Source organism: Neltuma alba, unplaced genomic scaffold, assembly GCF_004799145.2.
Source record: "Neltuma alba isolate B1F8T4 unplaced genomic scaffold, ASM479914v2 tig00011958_pilon, whole genome shotgun sequence".
Classification (NCBI taxonomy): domain Eukaryota; kingdom Viridiplantae; phylum Streptophyta; class Magnoliopsida; order Fabales; family Fabaceae; genus Neltuma; species Neltuma alba.
The window spans coordinates 135558-153446 of NW_021636536.1; the positions used below are offsets into that span (position 1 = coordinate 135558).

At 38.0% G+C, this 17889-nt stretch overlaps 3 protein-coding genes across 10 annotated transcripts; 1 reads left to right on the top strand and 2 right to left on the bottom strand.

Moving 5' to 3' along the window:
* Positions 1-2219: 2219 nt before the first annotated feature.
* On the bottom strand, positions 2220-2906 carry LOC114719895 (uncharacterized). The gene has a single exon (XM_028905459.1). It carries the CDS (start codon positions 2904-2906, stop codon positions 2220-2222), a length of 687 nt encoding a protein of 228 aa, XP_028761292.1.
* A 3299-nt stretch (positions 2907-6205) lies between these two features.
* LOC114719901 (40S ribosomal protein S2-3) lies at positions 6206-7924 on the bottom strand. The gene is made up of 2 exons (XM_028905471.1): positions 7212-7924; positions 6206-6591 (listed from the first exon to the last, which is right to left on the bottom strand). Exons 1-2 carry the CDS (start codon positions 7866-7868, stop codon positions 6433-6435), a joined length of 816 nt encoding a protein of 271 aa, XP_028761304.1. The 5' UTR covers positions 7869-7924; the 3' UTR covers positions 6206-6432.
* Positions 7925-11854: 3930 nt separating this feature from the next.
* Positions 11855-16721, top strand: LOC114719898 (transcription factor IIIB 60 kDa subunit). Of its 8 annotated transcripts, none has more exons than XM_028905464.1 (8): positions 11855-12213; positions 12423-12522; positions 13260-13388; positions 14100-14180; positions 14385-14489; positions 15184-15270; positions 15376-15429; positions 15604-16721. In XM_028905464.1, exons 1-8 carry the CDS (start codon positions 12203-12205, stop codon positions 15838-15840), a joined length of 804 nt encoding a protein of 267 aa, XP_028761297.1. In that variant the 5' UTR covers positions 11855-12202; the 3' UTR covers positions 15841-16721. The 8 variants fall into 8 exon arrangements, with proteins under 8 accessions (XP_028761297.1, XP_028761298.1, XP_028761300.1 ...); XM_028905465.1 differs by having other exon boundaries at positions 11855-12182; XM_028905467.1 differs by having other exon boundaries at positions 11855-12016.
* The last annotated feature ends 1168 nt before the right edge of the window (positions 16722-17889 follow it).

Below are 17889 nucleotides of genomic sequence, written 5' to 3' on the forward strand. Positions count from 1 at the left end.
AAGGTATGGGGAGAGAGGGTCCCCCTGCCGTATCCCTCTTGAAGGACTAAAAGAAGTTGACAGTTTTCCATTGAATAGAAGACTCATGCTACTTGTGGTCACGCAGTGCATGATGAGTTTAGTGATCCGTGAAGGGAGGCCTGCATCCTCAAGAGTGTCTTTAATGAAAGACCAGTTGAGTTTGTCAAAAGCTTTTTCGAGGTCCACTTTTATAGCAAGCCATCCTTTCTTCCCCTGTTTTCTTCTCATAGAATGAATTACCTCCTGAGCTATAATGATATTGTCAGTAATACTTCTCCCTTTGATGAAACTAGATTGGAAGGGGAGTATAAGGTACGGCATCAAAGTTTTGAGTCTATTTGCAATGATTTTGGTGGTGAGCTTATAGAGAACAGAGCAAAGGTTGATCGGTCAAAAATCTTGGACTTTGGATGGTTGGGCTGTTTTTGGAATGAGAGTGATCAGGGTGCTATTTAGGTTGGGGTCGAGGGTACCTCCATTGAAGAGAGATGAGACCATTTTAAAGATAGAATTGCCAACAATGTCCCACTAACTTTGAAAGAATAAAGCACGTAAATCGTCTGGGCCAGGGGCTTTTAGGGGCTTCATTTCAAAAAGGGCTTGTCTAGTTTCATCAAAGGTAACATCTGCATTTAAATTGTTCCAATGAGAAGTGGTAAGAGGGGGAAACATACCTCTGTGCTTGTATGGTTCAGGATCACAGTGGGGGTTAGAGTAAAGGTTGATGTAGAATTCCCGTATCATTCGGTTAAGCTCTTCTATGTCCGAAACCTACACACCATCATCATTTTTGAGTGCAGCTATTTTATTCCTGGAACGACGTATTCTAGCTTTGGTGTGATAGTAGGAGGTGTTGCAGTCCCCCAAATTTATCCAATTTGACCGGGACTTTTGAATCCACAATAATTCCTCTTGTAGGCAAATCGATTCATATTTAGAGCTTAGCTCGCAATTGAGGTTGTGGAGGAAGACAGAGAGAGGATTATCCTCTAAAGCTTTCTAAGCACCTACAATACGAGCCTCAAGTGACCTCTTTTTAAGACCAATGGCTCAGAAGATTTCTCTATTCCATACTTTAGCTGCTTCGATGAAATTGGAGAGGTTGGTCCTCAACGATAGCTCATCATTCCAATTGTTCTTAACCAGGTTTGAAAAGTTAGGGTTAGTGAGCCAAGCTGCTAGGAATTTGAAAGGTAGGGCCTCTCAGGCATTGGATGGGTTATGGTTCAGAGTGATTTTGAGTGGGCAATGATCAAATTGTATTCTAGGCAAGTAGAGGATTGTTGTATTCAGAAAAGAGTCAATCCATGATTTATTGACTAAGACCCCGATCTAATCTGGCAAAAGATAACCCACATCTCCAAGTGAAACGGGGTCCCGAAAATCCAAGATCAAAGAGAGAGCAAGAGTTAACAAAGTGATTGAAATGGGCGCAGCCTTTTCGAGGGGTTCCTGAACTTGATCGTCGCTCATCTGAAGTGAGGACGGAGTTAAAGCCTCTAGCGATGGCCCAAGGGTCAGAGATGATTTGGCCAATGTTGGTGAGTTCTGGCCAAAGCTGCATTCTTGTAGTCGCTGACGGGCTCACATACACCGCTGTGAGAAGAAAAGACTTCTTTTCTTGAGTAAGGTAGATTTTTGTATGGATGAATTGCCAATGGTTTAGGATGACCTCGACATGTACATGGTCAGACCATAGCATCCAAATGCCTCCAAAGAAGCCACAAGCTTCAACTCAGTGTGAGTTGGGATAGTCAAGCTTCTTGATTACCTTGTTTGCCATGTTATCGGAGATTCTGGGCTCCATTAGAATCAAAATTTCTAGTTTATGCTTCTAAGCACTGAGTGAAACTTACTCTTGGCCGCACCTTGGCAATTCCATATGACTGCTACCATGTTAATGGTTTAAGAGAATTATTTCTCCAAGCCGGAGCGGCTTTAAACATCATCATCATCCATGGTATCATCGAAGAGCTCTGAATCATTGTCTAAGGCTTTGGTGATGGTCTTTAAGACATCATCTACGAGATTGGGTGGTTTTTCTCTGGTCTTGTGTTTGGTAGATCCTATTTGGAGGCCCAAATTGAGCTTGACACCAGAGGAGGGTGAAGATTTGTCGGGAGGTTTGGGCCCTAAATTTTCCTTATTTTGTTCTGGAGTTTGGGCTGGCTTGGGGTTCTGTCTGGGTGGGACAGGGGCTATTGGTTATTGGTGGGCTTTAGTGGTGCTTTAGGGTTAGGTAGGATGACTACTGAGTGCTTAGAGGAGTCTAAGGAAGAGGTCGAAGTGGAGGCTTTGTAGGCTTTTAAGGCGAAGAGGGAGTCAGGGGAAGGGCCAGGGGTAGTCTTTTTCTGGGTTTTCGGCGGAGGAGGTGGCTTTTTTATGGCATTTTTTGCAGGTTTCATTGTTTTGGCTAGGCTGGACTGATGGTTCGGTGTCTCGATGATAGGATTGCTGTGAGCCAAGTTGTCATTTTCCCGAGGGGTGTCAGGTTGGCTATCCGGTTGGGCGTCTTGATGGTGGAGAAGGACAAACCTAGAGCCCTTAGTGGCATGGTTAAGGTAACTGTGCTCTGACACCTTTTTTGCATCTTTGAAAAAATGCCTTTTTAATAAAGGTGCCGGCATCCAATCACCATAGGGGTTTGCGTCATGAACTTCATCGGCGGTGGTAGGACACGCCACCGCGTCTGGTTTTGCTTCAAGAGCATTCATCATAGAGGTAGCAACTTGTGGGTTCTTGACTGGGCAAGATTCAGCAAGGTGGCCGTATCTACCACAGTGGAAGCATATTGTGCGTAATCCTTCATATTCCACCAGGAGGGCTTTGTCATCTACGACAATCTTGGAAGTGAGAGGGCTAGATAAATCAAGAATGATAGCCATTCAAGCAAATTTGCCTCTCTCTCTCTCGACTTTGTGTTATAGTCAATGCGAATAACTGCCGAGAACCCTACCTATAGCTCTGATGATATTCTTTTTGTAATATTTTGTGGGGAGACCTGGAATGCGAATCCATGCTACCACTTGGGAGATGGAGTGGTTTGTCAGTGAGAAATCTGGGGTCCAAGGATGCACAGTGAGATAATGCCCAGCGATGACCCAAGGCCCCTCCGTGAGTACTGCTTGATAATCTTCCTCGTTAGAGAGGGTAGCGATGAAACAACCTCCTTCAAGGTCAATGAGCTTGAAGGGACCTGGGAACTTCCAGAGTTGAAGAAGGTGGTCCTGTAAGCGATTGTAGCCAATAGGTCGTCCAAGTAGCTTTAAAACTACTGAGAACTTCATACTATCTTCGAGAGCTTTGTGGACCCTGGGAGAGAATTTAATGGCCGGGAAGATGCCCTCCCTCCCGAAAGGTACATCCTCTTCATCAAGGACAAAATCATCTTCGTCGTCGTAGACTTTGTCTTTGTTAAGGAGTTTGTCGAGAAAAGATGCTGGCTTTGGTGGTCCCTTATCCGTAGTTTGGTCGGTGGCTTGAGGGGGAGCAGGGGCTTGTTGATCATTCTCAGTTTCTTCTGCCATGCAATCTTCCTCTTCATGAGTTAAATTTTGGCCATCTGTAACCATCTCTGCATCTTGTTCATTGCTGTGATCTGCGCGTATTTTAACTTTTTTAGTTGATCGATTGTCATCGGGGTGGGTGGGGGCTTCTTCTTTCTCCACGAGTTTGAGCGAGAGAGAGCGTTCCATCGTTTTCCTGCTTTCCCTTCGACTTTAAAGCTAAAGGACTAATAAATTTGTTAGTAATATTTTTTTGCCAACATAATAAATAATATAATAAAATATAAATAGCTAATAATTAACATGTGTATATATTTATAAAATATAAAATTAAATGTTTTAAGAAAAATGATTATTTCACTTAAAAATTTTAAACATGAAATTTCATAATTTCTTTAAAAAAATTGAAGTTTATACATAACAGCAATTTATTAGTTATATGATTAATTAATAATTAATGTGTATATAAAATATAAGATTAAATATATTTTTTAAAAATAATACTCTTATTATATATTTATAAATTTTCCTAATATTTTTTAATAATCATATGATGAAAATATTAAACATAATAATTTGATTAAATTTACAGCTCAAGTCATAAATTTATTATATATTTTACTCCTCCGATCCTTAATATAAGACCCATTTAACTAATTTGATTAGATTAAGAAAGTTAGTTAATTATAAGAAAAGTGACATATTTTTCCTAAAATACCATAATCATATTTTTTAATACCTCATCTCCCTCTTCTACTTGATTATGGTTGAAGGAGTATCTACAGGGGTAATCTAGAGAAAATTGATAAATATAATAAATGGGTCTTATATTTAGGATCAAAACCAACTCAAGAATTAGGTCCTATATTAAGGACTAGAGGAGTATTAAACATAATAGGAAAAAATGAAAATATTTGGGTAAGTCTTGTTGGGGTTGTAAAGAGAAGAAAAAGGATAATACAAATATACATGTCTTTCAAATGTCTTTCAAAGCCTGCAATTCGCTGATGTCTATCCAAAAGTAAAAACAAAAATTTGCTTCTTCTCAAATCATGTTTTCACAGCTTAAAACTATGGTTTTGCGCTAAATTTTGGTTTTCTCAAAATGTGTGGTGATTATTTGATACTAAAAAGTGCTTTTTCTTGTTTTGCTAAGCACCCTTTTACTCGGCTTAACAGCAACAACAACCTGAATAAAATTTTGGTCCAAAACTAAATTTTTTGCAACAAAACTTTTTGGATTCTCCTTTTATGCTAGCATATATAGGCCTCTTTGAAATCACAATTATAGGACTAACAGGAATTAAGTCTAACAGAAAGGACTAATCTCTCATAACGTGACAAATTAAGGTTTGAATCATTACTGGAAGAAGTGTCCACATTTAGTGCCTGACAGCGTCTCAAATAGAATTGTCTCCGATATAACGATACATATGCTTTAGCAAAAAAACACAATTATAGGTATTTATATGTATATTGTATGTAAATCGAAACAAAACTCTTTTACATTCTTGCTTCACATAAATCATGATAAAAAAAAAACTCTTTATTGGTCATTCCAAATTAGCCGGTAGACTTATTTTGGTACAATTATTCCAATATTTTACCCTGCTTGTTTGGAATCACCAGCAGAAATGGTGATTTAGCAAAACCCCACAAAAACGTTCGCATCTAAGCTTCTACCTTTATTTATTTAATATTACCTCCAGTTCTTAATATAAGAGTTTTTTTACTTTTATTTTAATCCTAAATATAAGACCTTAATCCACTTTATCTTTCATATTTATCTATTTTTTCTGAATATAGTCCTTATAACAATGATAGGTCTAACTAATACTACACTTAAAATACATTTGATTAATAAAAATATTTTAAAAAAGATAATACTTATTTATTACAAATAATTAACTTACCTAATTTTTTTTAATTTACTCAAATTAGTCAACTAACTTTTATATTAAAAAAATAGTATTGTTATTGATTTGACTCATTTTACTCAATTTTGAGTTTTTTTTTCCTCCCTTCTCTTCTATTTTTTTCTTTTCCTTCTTTTTTTAATAACACACGTCCGTACACTCACTTATAGAACTCAAAATTTTTTTATGTGGGTTGTCATTTAAATTTGCCAAGGACCTTCCTCCTCTACTACACCAACTTTGTAGCATCTCGTGAAGTGTATTTCCAGACGCTAACATGCAACTCCAAGGAATACAAGAACACCGTTGCTAACAATGACCATCACTCTATTACTTGTGAGTTGGGACAACCCTCCAATATCGGAAAATGGTCCTGAGCAGCCACCCATTGGCCAGAAAATTCAAGAAGAACGACCCTGTGCTGGATAAAATTGATAGAGCTTCCCAAACGGCACAGTGGTCAACTTTCTTTCGGGGATTAGCGCTCCCAGGGTGGAAAGGACAGACCGTGTTCTGGTCTCAGCCTGAGAATTTTGCGGTTCTTAGCCCTGGCGTGGCCTCCAGCAGGTTAACCACGTTACTTACTTAGAATGTCAGATAGGAAATATCACGGACAGAAATGCATGTGAATGGCGATCGATTCATTTCGTCATTCGATAAATTTTTTGTTTAAGTTAATATGGTTGTTTAATGGGGATAAGGTGAGCTTTGTTAGATAAGAAACATAACTTTCCAACAGAGACAGATATTTGAGCATAAGAATTATTCTCAAAATTCAGGAAGAAAACTCTTGTATTTCAAACTTGGTGAATATCCCCTGGGCGGAAATTCAAAAACAAGGAAACGCATGAAAAACGGCCCCTCGAAAAAGGTTAAAGAGGGAAACTACATAAGCAGCAAATAACTTAATTACCAGTTCCTATCGAAACATATTCTAGGATCCCGTGCAGCTCATAACACGAAAATGTGAAGAACTACAGGGTGCCACCTCAAGCGTCCACTCTGTCATCCTCCAGGATCAGAGCCTTTCCAGTCGGTTTTGCCAATAAATCTGTGTACTCTTGGAATGGAGATTTGGCGAAGCGGGTCTCCCTCCAGAATTCAGGCGTTAGGAATCCATAGGTTTTCAGCAAACAATCAAAAGTAGCCTGCAGAAAGATAAAACATTATTGACATGAACACGAATTAATTTGTAACACAAAATACATGCGATGCAAGTTGTGACTTGAGACATGATATGAAGGTAATTACTATTATTATAGATTAATTTTCACTTACAATATCATAAAATATTTGTGGGGGGAATGTATTTACAATTCACATTTGCGTCTAAAGCCAAGTCCTCATAATAGAAAACATCCCAACACAAGTTAAGCATAAACATAAACTGATGCTTCCATCTGTACATGCCTGGATTGTAGTACAAACCGACATAATTTTACTTATAGATGAAAGAGCCTTTCAAGCAAAACAGCTCTGGGTCTTAAACATCACTGTCGCCTCAGAAAAATCCCTGATCACAAAATTTGACTCCATTCGCCAATCATGAATTTTCAAAAGTTAATTTGTACATAATTTTATGCGAAGGCTACACCTTCTCGTGCACTCTCTTAATCCAGGAATGCTAGTATAGCCACGCGTTTCTTTCTCTGGCATCATTAACGGATAGACTAGGATGCACGCAAATTTGTATCAAGTAACATCTTATCAGGAATTTGATTTCAATTCAATATATTGCATAAATTAAAAAGCGAATTAGACAACGAACCTTGACAAAATTCCCAAGCGTCTTGGTCGACCCTCGTGAAGAAGTGAAGACATCTTCGATTCCTGCAAACTGCAGTACCTTCTTTGGCACCCTAGCAGCAACGATTCCAGCACCACGAGGGGCAGGCACCATCCGCACTGTAACTGAACCACACTTTCCAGTAACCTTGCACGGAACTGTATGCGGCTTCCCGATCTTGTTACCCCAGTAGCCTCTTCTCACCGGAATAACCGAAAGCTTGGCCAGAATAATTGCGCCGCGAATGGCCGTGGCCACCTCCTTGCTGCACTTCACGCCAAGTCCAACATGTCCATTGCCGTCCCCGACAACAACGAAGGCCTTGAACCGGGTCCTCTGACCGGCTCGCGTCTGCTTCTGGACCGGCATGATCTTCATCACCTCGTCCTTCAGGCTGGGACCAACCAACGTATCGATGATCTGATGCTCCTTGATCGGAAGAGAGTGGAGGTAGATATGCTCGAGGGTGCGAATCTTTCCCTCTTTGACGAGACGGCCAAGCTTGGTCACGGGAACCCATTTCTCCTCCTCCTCCCGACGAGCGCCCCTGCGGCGGCCTCCGCGACCCCGGTCACCACGTCCTCCACGACCCCCAAAGCCACGGCCAAAGCCGCCACGATCTCCGCCACGTTCAGCCATTGTTGATAGGGATAAGAGGAAGCTCCAAGAACTCACCGCCGCAAACAATACTCCAGGAGCGAGCGCATGCAAAGAATTAGGGCTTTTATGTTACTCGCATTATTTTTTTGAATAAGTTTATGTTTGATACAAATTTTTAATGTACATGTCAGATTTTTTGGTGCAAAAGAGGGCTCAGCCCAAAAGGAAAAACTGGACTAGATTGGGACTAAATCTCAAGCGATCCTTATCCACAAGACTTCTCAAGCCACTCGGACACGTATCCAAATTGGAGGAGACTGAGATCCCTTGTTTGGCTAATTTATCAGCAACTTCATTTGCATTCCTAACAATATAGCAGAGCTTTACCTCCCAGTCAAGCTTCAGTATCTCAAGTATCTGCATCATCATCAGAAGGCTACAAAACTGATTGGAATTTACCTGAGTAAGAGAATCAAAATCAAGTATTTTTTACAGTATACGAAGTAAATATGCGAAGGAGTTTGTTTTGTTTTTAAAAAAAATGCTTCTAAAACAGCCAGTCTTAGATCCAAAATCTCATGCCAACTTCAAGCGTTTACAAACAGCCAAGTTTCGGCCTCCAAAACACTCTGTTAGGCCTTGAGAAAATCATGTCAGCCGGGTTCGCATTTACTCGGGTTAACAACAGCGACCCCATAATTTTTTGGGCCGGATTCACTGTTTTTGTAAGAAAGCTTCTTCGGTTGTCCATTTACGAATCAAAAACCCAGTATATCTTATGGCAAAAAAAAAAATCTAGTATATGTGGATTTAATTATTTTAGCATTTTGAATAGGGAAGACTCATTTAACGGTGATTATAATTTTAACTGATTTTAAATCAGGTTCTTTTAATTTTTTTTCCCTTTTTATGGAATCCTTATGGTTTCTTACACCAAGCGAGCAAGTTCTTCCATTAAAATTAAGGCAGCATATGGACTTATTTTCTCTCCTTAGTCCTTCCCAATAAAAGCTCATGGGCTCATGGCTCTCTCTCTTTCATCCTTCAAGAGCCAACACCACCAATCTCACGTCGACAAGGATAAAAAAGGCTCCTTCTTAAATTGTATTCACCCCTTCATTAGCATTGCTTGTATGATGTTGGGGATTTAGGATAAGATCATGTGAATTTTGGGGTTCTACATTATGAAGTGATAATATCGAAGCTTTGCTCCTCGCTTCCTTTCCGGCGGTGGCAGTTTTGTCCCAAACATGGTAAATTTGCAAATGAAATTCTACTCAATATGACAGATTGCATTATATACAGCTGCATGTTCTTTTTGGAAAAGTTTAACAAAAAAATCACCTTAATTTGTTATTTTAAAAAATTTGCTTAACATATAATACACCATTTTTTAAAAGCTTTTGATAATCACGAACCTGTCATATTGCCACTGGGGTATTTAATTCTGATTCAAGCGTCGTGACAAAATAAGGCCTTTGAAACAATGATTCTTCAAGGAGTTGACTTCAAATGCTATCACACCCAGAGTTGTGTTTCTAATGGAAGCAACAAAAAACCGAGGCAAACCCGGTTGTATCGCCCAAAAAGAAGTAAGGAATACCGCCGAAAGCTCTGATAGCCGTCATGACTCTGGAATGCTGAATCCCAGTATTCATGCGACTTCGTCTTAAATCCCCAACAACGTAGAAGCAGTGCGCGTGAATACAGTTTAAGATGGAGCATCTCTTCCTCTTATTGATTGGCATGGTTGGCCCATGATTGATGACGGAGAGAGCAAAAGTTTTTACCGACAAGAAAGAGGGAGAGAAAGGTCATTCTCGGCGCCGGAGAAAAAGAGAAAGCAAGCATTTTCAATGACATATCACGCAGCATTAACGGTGCTGGAGTAATTTTAACAAAAGGACTTGCTCATTTAATATAATAAATTATAAGGATTTCATTAAAAAAAAAACTAGAAGGACTCGACTCAAAATCAAGTGAAACTATAAGCACTGTTAGATTAGTTTTTCTTTTTAAATAAAAAAATTATTTGGGCATTTGTACCCAAAATATATATACTCCTCCGGTCTTAATTATAAGACCCAATTGACTTATTTGAGGAGATTAAGGAAGTAAGTTAAGTTGGTTATTTATAATAAATAAGTGTTGTTATTCCTAAAATATCCTTGCTAATTAAGTATATTGGCTAAAACTATCATTATTAGAAGGATTATCTTGAAAAAAATACATAAATATAAGAGAGAAAATGGATTGGGTCTTATAATTAGGACCAAATAAAAAGTCAAATTGGGTCTTATAATAAGAACCGGAGGAGTAATTATTTTGGCACAGTTGTTTCCGTATTTACATTCAAAGCGTGAAGTTTCGCGGCTTAACTTCTGCCTTTACTTGTTTGTTATTGATTATTGATTAGTGATTTGACTAATTTTATTCAATTTGGAGTTTTTTCCCTTTTCTATTTTATTTTTTCTATGCGGACAGTAAACAGTTTTCTACTTTCTTCCACTTTTCGTGGCATGACCTGACTTATTAGAATAGCTTAAAAACAATTTTTCAACTGCATTTAAGAAAATTTTTGTTTCACTTTACATAAAAATACTTATAAATACTTACAAATCACAAATCAAAACCCGTTCTTAGTATTTGCTTTTATCGTGGTTGTGCTTGGTCACGTCAATGCACATTAGCATTCCTTAGAAGTTAGAAGCACAAGACAAGCAGCGATGGGTCTAGGATAAAATTACGCGGGGATTCAAAGAATTACCTCAACATATGTGTAACGTATACCTATAAATCTATAATATTATTTATAAAATTATAGCCGATATAATTAAATTAACATGTAAAATCATAATTGAAAAACTCAAGTTCAAGATTTTTTTTTTGTTGAGTCATGAGTATCCACCGTTATTAACAGTGACTAATCCCCATACACCATAAACTTCTCATAAGGGTTTTAGTGCTGGCCATAAGACCTTCTCAATACATACCGTCAAAATTCAAACTCCTGCCTAAATACTTAATGAACATAACTAAGTGTCAATTATGCTAGACCTTATGATTAAGATTTTTTTACTGAAAAGGCAACAGATTGGTTTATTGCTATTGGTTGTTTTGAATTTTAGTTATTCAGATTTATCTTAATTTTGGAGTGACTTAAAATTTAAGATTTTTCAAAGTTAAATATCACCAATTTACATATTTTTTTTTTCATCCTTCATCCAATAAAACAGATCTCTCCTCTTCTCAACCTCTCCTTGTCCTCCCTATGTATTTTAGGGGAGGGGAGGAATTTTTAATCAGAGATATGTAAATATATAAAAAGCTCAAGTATATATTTGGTCGAGGTTTCAATTTGGTCCCTTAACTTTAAAAGTATACTTTTAGTCATTTGACCTTATAACTATTAACAAAAAAAGATGATATTAAACTCTTAAATATTGATAAAATATTACTAAATACTATAATATTAAATTTAACTTTCAAAACAACCTGTGTGGCGCAGTGGCCAGTAGCCACATGTTGGTGGCCTTTATCAAGGTTTGATCCTTGCCTGCAAGCTCTGCTTGTCTACTAAAAAAAAAAAAAAAAACTTATGTAAAGTTAAAGAATCAAAAATATACTTTAATCTATATTAAACTATTTATGAAGTTTGTTATGCAGTAAAATAAAATCAATTTTAACCCAGGCTTTTTCTTTGCCAACCAATTTTAATTAAGCTATATCCTTTAAAAAATCAAAATATAATATCACAAGAGTTTAACGATCAATTTATCATCGAAGTCCAATATATAATGCTAAAAACCCAAATCATTAAAAAAAAATAGATACAATTCTTTAATGAAAAATATTTTATTGGAGTAATCACTCCATTACGGCCTTATCTCGTTTTTTTTTAAAAAAAATACTACTGTCATTTCCGGGTATTAAAATAAAAATTACTCACAATATATAAAGGCTTGGTTCTTTAATTAATCTTTATAATTCCCGGGAAATCAAGAAGGCTCTGTCGGCGCGGATGGCCATTTGAAATATCAACAGCTGTTGATGCCCTAATGACCTGGGGGACCGAAACGTAACTTTTGATCCCGACACCGACTGTTCCTTCTGAAGATTCGGTTTCCAACCTCGATAAACATTCGTTTTTTTCTCCTTCCAATAAGAGTCTCAGTACAAGGTCTCAAGTAATGTGCTTAGAATCCATGAATCATGCTCTGTTTGACACGATACCACGCTTAGATTACCATCAGAACTTTTTTTCTTTGGTAGCGTTGTCCCGTCATTGTTCCGATGGCGTTCCCTATGCGTGCTCATTCCTCTTAGCTAACAATTCGTGGCGTATATGATGAGGTTCTGACGCCTTAATCGACATGCTTTACAAATAAGATTGTGTGTCTGTTCTGCTGGTGGCAATTCATCTTTTCTTCATATTATTGTTCATGACAACTGATTTAGGAAGCTCAATAACATTATGTCATCTTTTATGTCAATTCGCCGTTCGGTATTTGGTGGCATGCTCTGCGAGCTGTCCTATTTAACATGGTGTTGTTTTGTCTTAACTCATGTTGTCTTTTTTATTGTTTCATATAGTTCACAAGACTCTCTGGCTGATCCTCCTTATTTCCAGCGTGCTCGGAGGGAGAAAATGACAAGATCACTTTCTCGGGCATGTGCTAATGAATCAAGTGATGTAAGTGCACAGTGACTAGTTCTTTGGTGGGACGCATTTCCTTTCATATGCACGCATGTTTCTTTTTCACTTCTGTGGCAACAAACAAATTTGTGAATTATTTGCATTAACATTGTAGTAAAACTGCTACGTGGAGATCATATGATTTGAAAGGCTCTAGAAGCAAAATTGAGAACTCAAGCTAAGCAATAAAAGTCCACGTAGAATAGCTTTGACAAGTGTGTGTTTATTTTCGCCAAACATTCGTTTTCTGTTGGAGAAGACAAATGAGCCTGTATACAAACTCCAGGTAAAACATGCTGTCAAAAGATCGGTGTCATATGAGGCAATAAGAAATTATCTATCTCACAAATTAGCTCAGACTTGATATTAATAAGCGACACCTTACCTACTTATCTGCTTGTCTGATGCATCAATATCTCTGAGAAGCCTTTCTTTTTGACATGGTCCTTAAAAGATACCTTCCTTGCTTGAGCAATATATCGGCATCTAACATCAATTCCAGCTGAATGTCTCTTTTCCTTTCTCACAAATTGGTAGAGCCATCTCCTAATTAAACCTTCAAATATTATGTATTTTTGGCCTTTCCTAATCATCAAATGCAGGATGTGCGATCTAGAAAAAAGAATCATGTACCTGTGAACCTCAAAGCATTAGCTAGTGCTTCTCTCCCTCTGTGAACTACTAGAAGTATTCTGCTTTCTGCCTGCAATTATGTATTTATAATTTTCCCAAAGTGCTTTCAGGAGTTGATGTTAAGCAAGCAGCCACTAAAGACGGTGAAAGGTGGTGAATCAAATAGACATGACATGAGCATGAGAACACATGATGAATCGGAATGTCTGTCTGACATTGATGATCTGGAGGTGCTTACCAAGTTCCACTCTTTATCTGTTAGCAGTGGTGGTCATGTGCAATTTAAATTGACATGCTTTGCCGCGCCTGTTAGAGTTCCAATGAACAATATTCCTTTTAGTTTGGGAAAACTATTTTTGTAATATTCGTTTGACTGGTTGTTGGATCATTTTGGTTTCTTTCATAAATCAGGTGGCAACCATTTGAAGCGTCTTTTTCTTTCGAGTGGAGGAAAAGCAGGGTTAATTCATTCCCGGGAAGAACTGGATAAATGAAAAATATGAAATGTATTTGCTTCCTAAGACTTAAGTCTAATTGGTCTCTCAAGGGCCATTATCTCAATGAGGTTGCACCAATGAACAATGAACAAACCCTAATAAACTCTGCATGACTGGACCTTAAGCATCCAAGGCTCAAAACCTGCCAAAAATAAGCTTATAAGAACCTCTAATCTATACTGCTTCAGTGATATGAACTGATGTGTGGAGAGTGAGCGGTTTAAACCTCAAACTCACAAAATGAACCTGCCTTGCATAAATTTTTTATTTTTTGATTCAAACCTTTTAAGCTCTTAGTCTTGTATCTTGAAGTTTATCTCGGCCACACTTATTTTTTCTGATCATTATTGTCCCCTCGATCATAGTTATTCTTGATGCTGCTTATAAATGTAAATAGCACGTCAATGTTCTCTAATGCGTGCTAAAATCTTGTGTGCTCCTTAGATTGATCGCTACCTTCACAATGAAGAGGAGAGGCAATATAAGAAGATCATATGGGAAAAACTGAACTGGGAGTATACTAAGGTAAACATGATTTGATCTTTATTGCTTCCTTAATGTTGCCAGAAAATGTTCTGTGGCTGATATTCACACTCGATCACTCTTTAAACTCAAATACTGGAAATTTGTTGCTTGCATTGTAGTATGCTTGGCCTTGATGTTATTCTAATTGGGTTTATTTGGAGATTAATTTACTTTATTTCACTCTATCTGAAACTCTTTTTACAGGACCAAGCAGCCAAGGAAGAAGCTGCAAAAAGGGGTTTTGATGGTTTGCTGGTAACAAGAGAGCTGGACACATCTGCTTCTGCATCTGTGGCGAAATCCCAAAAGGTGACTTCTAAAATTTATTGTAAATATATTGGTGCATGTGTCCATTAGTTCTCATCAATGCAAGAGTAAATTACAGTTGCCGCAAAACTTTAAAAGGACAGCGCAGAATTTTTTAAGAATTTTCTCTTGGCCATTTTAACGTAATTTAAGAATGCATTTCTTTCAGCAATGCTAGTTTTGCCAGTGTACTATTTGAGTTGAAATCATATTGGTTATAAATTATTATTGAACTCATTAAACACTTGAATCTTGAAGAAATCCTAGGTTTATTTTTTATGGTAATAGAATCCAGACTTATTGGTTAATGGAAACGAAGCTTGAGATGGGAAACTACTGCTTTGAAATGTGATTCTAGGAGCATAAGTTGATGAGAATGGAATGGCAGAAGCAGAATATCTTGCATGTTCTTGCTTTGACACTGATGGTTTAAGAAAAAGGAAGCAAAATACATGCAAACTACTTGCTGAATTATTAAACACACACCCGTCTCTCTGTGTCTGTAGAACTCAGCAGTGTGATTGTAGACACTTTTTGTTTCTTATTCACAGTTGTATAAATTCCTTAGTGTAATGTTCAAGTGGGTGCAGTAGTTACATGTAGTCTCATTATTTTACCCCTAGCAGTATCAATTTTTTCAGGATGAATTATTTCAAAGCTATGATTTGTTGATTTTGTTTAAAATACACATTTGCAGGGAAAGAAGAAGAGACAAACTCAAGTGGCAAAGGGTTCAGGGTCTGCCCGACTTGATCCAAAGGATACTCAAGCGCTGAGGAAAAAGGTTATATATCCAGTCGACAATGATATGATTTATGCTAGGTTTTCTGGTTATTTGAAAAATATTCACCTATTACGAATGACATCTATTTACGGGGATCATTTGCAGAGGCTTGGCTCTAAAGTCAATTTTGAAATGATGGAGAAATTATTTGGTGAACCCGTAAGTCTTTCATTCAACTATTTTCCTTTTGGTCAGAATTATTCTGTTCCGCGACAATAACTCGGGACTAAATCTTCATTTTTTTGGAGCTGAAACTAGCTGGTTATCCCTATCTTCTAAGAACGGAAAGTTAGGGATATACTTGTCCTTATAAGCATTTTTTTTCTATGTTAGGATACGCAGGCGGCGCTAGAGAACCCCAAGAAAGCACGAATTGAGCCATGCTCTGGGAATCGCGATAATTTAGAGTCGGAGCTGGAGGACAAAGACAGGGGTGATGACAAGCTCGAATCAACAAGTGAAGTGGAAGAGGAGACAGGTGATATGGGCGGGCTATATGAAAATACTTGTTATGATAATCATGTCGACGAGGGATATAACTATGAGGATGATGATTATAACTTTGAATGAATGATGGTTACTTGAGAGCTGCTTGAATCCTATTTCTGCTTTAATTATCCGTGGGCTTCTTGGATGCCGGTATGACATGGCTGGCTAAAGGGGTAACCGAAGATTATCAGAAATCGTTGGTGATGCTGTGTTGCCATCGATGAGGCAAGTGTCACTATCTTGTTCTATCTCCTTCCTCGTACAGCCGTGGAGTCCACTTCCCTCCACATTTTGTCTCCCCCATTCCCGATCCCTTTCTTTTTACTTCTACCAGAGTTTTAAATAAAAACTTACGAGTCCGTTCAATTTTGGATTCAATCTTTGCTATGAGATCTTGTGGGGGGTGAGAATATACTATGGTTACCTGTGTCGTTGAGCCGCAAATCCACGGGAAGGGTACAAATAAATTAGATATTGAACAATTTGATCGTGTTCTTTTACCCCACTCCTCATGCGCGTGCATGTCAGTTTTGTAGCAGCAAATCTTATTTTCTTTGACATTGGAATGGAGGCGTTGTGAAGCCTAGTGGATGATCCACGCCAATTTGGTAGCGTGATGAAAATGGTATGCCTTGAGCTTTGGGACGTATTTTTTTCTTTTTGTAGCAACAAGTAGTCGAAAAGCAAAACTTGGAAACGGTGCAAAAATATTAAAGTGAGTGCCTGATGGATTTCTTATCCGGTAGCGAATATATCTCTTTACGGTCGATGCTTTGAAGAGGAACTGAAATTTTGGACTGACTGAATATTTGAAGGGCACAAGAGCCTGAACAGAGATTTGGTTTTAATGGAGATTCTCTCCTTAGATAACTCCCAACTCTGGCGGATGCCTCAAGATGAATAAAGTTCGTTGACATGTGGGAATTGTCTTGTGGTATTTGTTTAAGTGCTGATATATTGCATTTTTTGGTGGATAGCTCCCAAACAATTCTTGCCGATTTCAGTCGCTTCTTAAAGATCCTGCGATCTAAGGATTGCACTATTTGGGTTGTGAATAAAGGCAATTTTCAATTTCTCAAACTTGTATTTGATATAAACATACGGAAAAACGACAACTTGTAGCACTTCACACTGTTCATAGACGCCGCGGATACGGCACTGTATCGTCACTCTTTATTCTGGGCCTAAATTACAGTCCAAACGACCCACCATATTGTCACACGTCATAATTTCAAGAATGGAAGTGATAAGCCAGAGCCAGAGATGGTCTTATCAAATCAAACACGTATCTTAGGCCACGCCTCTCCTTAAATGCAGCGTGAATTGAAACGGCTCATGAGTCATTATGATACTTGATGATGGCACTTCATACCGTATGGTTGTAGTGAGGGTCGGTACAATCCCACAAAAATCCCAGAGTGGGATTGGAATTTAGTAACTTCCTTTTCAAACCATGATGTAACATAACACTCACGACTTTCACACGGCAAAAAGCATAAATTTTTCTCACACTCTGAAGTACCAATAATAACAAGTCAAAAGTCTGGCCATCCAGAACGAAAAAAACACAGGAATATTAAGGATGACCTTGGTTATAAAATTCAACCAACGCATGGAAGTTTGCAAGCGTCAGTTGCTTTGCTGACTCCTAATCATATCACAAGCATCGTTTTCCTGATACTTTATTTTTTTTTGGTTGACAACCATTGAACTACGAATCCTGGAACCGCAATTAATCTTGTGAGCAGAAGCAGATATCACTGAAATGCATTTACCTCAATTTGCGTACTCCCAATTGTCAACGGTTAGCACTAGAAATCTGTTAATTGCCTGGGGTATACGCAAATGAAGAAACAATAGATGCCACAGGAAGGTTCCATCCTCTCACCAAAAGAGAAAGTGCCATTCATTAGTTCTTATAAAGTATGTGTGTGGGATCCCATCATGAAGTTGAAAACAACTAGTTCACGAGATGAGAGAGGGAAGCTGATCACTACATATTATCATGTGAAAGCAACACGTCAATATGGCCCCTGGGGCCAAAGCTGAGTCAATTGTGGAACGAATGATTCTGCATTTTGAATCGAGATAATGCCAAATCTAATCCTTGGGATCGCATGCGTTGCCACT

Coding starts and splice junctions, on each gene's coding strand:
- LOC114719895 (XM_028905459.1), bottom strand. CDS start 2,906: ATGGCTATCATTCTTGATTTATCTAGCCCTCTCACTTCCAAGATTGTC.
- LOC114719901 (XM_028905471.1), bottom strand. CDS start 7,868: ATGGCTGAACGTGGCGGAGATCGTGGCGGCTTTGGCCGTGGCTTTGGG. Junction 6,592..7,211: donor CGCTTGGGAATTTTGTCAAG/GTTCGTTGTCTA, acceptor ATCTTTCTGCAG/GCTACTTTTGATTGTTTGCT.
- LOC114719898 (XM_028905461.1), top strand. CDS start 12,272: ATGACAACTGATTTAGGAAGCTCAATAACATTATGTCATCTTTTATGT. Junction 12,334..12,422: donor TTATGTCAATTCGCCGTTCG/GTATTTGGTGGC, acceptor TGTTTCATATAG/TTCACAAGACTCTCTGGCTG. Junction 14,181..14,384: donor TGAACTGGGAGTATACTAAG/GTAAACATGATT, acceptor CTCTTTTTACAG/GACCAAGCAGCCAAGGAAGA.